Raw genomic sequence first — 2,541 nt, 5'->3', positions numbered from 1 at the left:
GTTTTTCAGATAATGGGGTCTGTTGGCATATTTCCACAGTTCTGCTGCGAGCACACACATGACACCCATCTAATGTTCAAACCTTTTGTTTGTGAGGGGCAGCCAATCACAGGCAGGTTTGCTTAACGGGAAAGGAAGGGAATAAATCATATTCTGTTTCGGACAGAATGTGATTTGGGGGGATTAACAGGGATTATTTTGATCTTTGAATCATGTAAATCTATTCTATTAGAGTCAGAGATATAAATTCAGTTCAATTCACTTTTATTTATATAGCACCAAATCAAAACAAGAGTTGCCTCAAGGAACTTTATATCGTAATGTAAAGACTCTACAATAATGCAAAGAAAACCCCAACAGACCTGCTTTAGCGACAGTGGGAAGGAAAAACTCTGTTTTAACAGGAAGAAACCTCCTGCAGAACCAGGCTCAGGGAGGAGCGGCCATCTAACTTCAGTTAGTCTCTGTATTGGGTTTAGCTTTGGCTAGTTTTAGTTTACTTTCTGTGTGGGTTTTAATCGGGGGTTTTTTATGTTTTCACATCATTTTTGTTCACACCTAGGTTTGACATTTAGTTAATCATATAGTTATAAAAGCCATAGCCTTCATTCTGAGTGCAGGAGTATGTTTACACTGTTCCTCTGGTACTTTTGTTCCTGTAAATGACCTGATTTTTTTCCCCCACCACTGATTTAAAGTGTTTTCTCCCTCAGTGGCAGGCCATCTCTCTGACCGTCATTGAGAAGGTGCAGATAGCAGCCATTATTCTGGGTTCCCTGTTCCTCATCGCCAGTATTTCCTGGCTCATCTGGTCCTCCCTCAGCCCCTCAGCCAAGTGGCAACGTCAGGACCTGCTCTTCCAAATCTGCTACGGCATGTATGGCTTCATGGATATCGTCTGCATAGGTAAAAAGACAAAGAGACACAAGACTGACACACAAACATAAGATGCTTTCATAAGTGAATGTTTGGGACGTGATATAGTTGTTTCTGTCATGTAGCACACAGCAGGAAATAGTCAGCTTCAGATGTGTTTGCACTACTGGAAATTATTTAGGTGAAGAAGCTGCAGGAGGCTGCACACATGACACCAAAGAAATCGGGTCATTACTCAAAAAAGTCATGCATTACACATATTCTTTACTTTTTTAAATGCAATGCATTATTTTACTGGTTATATCAATTTTCGTTACTTCACAGCAGCTGTGTGATTGCCAGAAAAGAATAAAACACCAACATTTTAATCTGCACACATAACTGCTTGAATCCCTCTTAAAAAGCACATTGTCAAGATTAGAGCATGGGAGGACCCAAATGATGACTTAGGAAGCAAAAAGTAAAAATAAAACAAAACAAAAAAACGACAACACAAACTAAGAAGGTCGATGCATGAGATAGGAAGCACAGGTGCAGGGAAAGATGGACCTGAGAGGTAAATGGATGATCTCACAAAGAAGAAAGACTACATATACTTACACAAAGAGCTGATAGTAGAACAAAACACAGACTGGAACAATTAAGGGGCAGAGAAACAAGGAAGAGGAAAGAAAGAAAACCTACAACAGGAAGTAACCAGAATAGAATGACTAACACTGATCGGTGAACCCAGAGTGCAGGATGACATGGAAAAATGCAAACGTAACATAAGAAAAACAACAAATATTACAACGACCATGACAAACATATAGGAAGTCTTTCTGAGGTTTTCAAACACTCGTTCATGGCTAGCTTTGTGCCAGCATCATAGACTGTGTATAAAAGATGGCAGCATCTTGCTTATGCAAGTGCTTGTAGAGGTTTGATTTGTTCTCAGCAGATTCGGGACATCTTGGCCGTTTGATCACAGCTGATCTCAGGATCGACAGATGAGCCAGGAGATGAGGACTCTGTGTGACCACAAGGGTCACAGCGAGTGGGTGTGCACTGTTAAGTTTAGTTAGGTGAGAAAAAGGGGAATTAGAGCCATAAAGAAAATTGCTACAGGCTAAATGGGCAGCGAAGCAACAAATTGAAAAGAGGGTGTCCACTGACCCCGAGACCCTCTGCGATCCAGGCCCGTCAGGGATTTAGAAAAACTCCTTCTGGACATAAAGCTGTGTGATCTGTCTAAACTATTACATAGAACATGTGAACATTAGTGTCATTTCAGTGTTCAGTGAATGTGGTTAAATTTAAGAAAAAAAAAAACTTTCGACATGCTCTAATTTTGCCAGCCACCTATCCCACATGTCATGTCTTCATCACAGAGATTAAATTTATTGAAATTATGGTATATTCATGATACCGATGCTCAAATAATGCTAAACAAAATTAATATTTAAGGTAGTCTTAGATTTAGATCGTGACACTTGGAGTGGATGTAACATTTATTTCAATGTACACTGTAAAAAACAAAAGTAATATAAAAGTATTTTACTGTGTATTTTACAGTTTTGTACTGTTTTTCTAGAGTATCATTAAATTTACATAAATAAACTGATTTTACATTTAAAATGTAAATTAATGTAAAATCACTGTAAATGTAATAAAACATAATTTTCT

At 38.4% G+C, this 2,541-nt stretch overlaps 1 protein-coding gene across 1 annotated transcript in view; it reads left to right on the top strand.

The window, feature by feature from the left end:
- marchf9 (membrane-associated ring finger (C3HC4) 9) overlaps positions 1 to 2,541 on the top strand; it is a 23,394-nt gene that overhangs the window by 17,152 nt on the left and 3,701 nt on the right. The window contains exon 3 of the mRNA XM_005741038.1: positions 714 to 906. Coding sequence (XP_005741095.1) covers positions 714 to 906 — 193 coding nt within the window. The remainder of the gene's footprint in view (positions 1 to 713; positions 907 to 2,541) is intronic.

The sequence above is a fragment of the Pundamilia nyererei genome, unplaced genomic scaffold (genome assembly GCF_000239375.1).
Source record: "Pundamilia nyererei isolate P.nyererei 1_Seehausen unplaced genomic scaffold, PunNye1.0 scaffold00106, whole genome shotgun sequence".
Taxonomy (NCBI): Eukaryota; Metazoa; Chordata; class Actinopteri; order Cichliformes; family Cichlidae; genus Pundamilia; species Pundamilia nyererei.
This window is presented reverse-complemented; position numbering and strand designations above follow the sequence as displayed.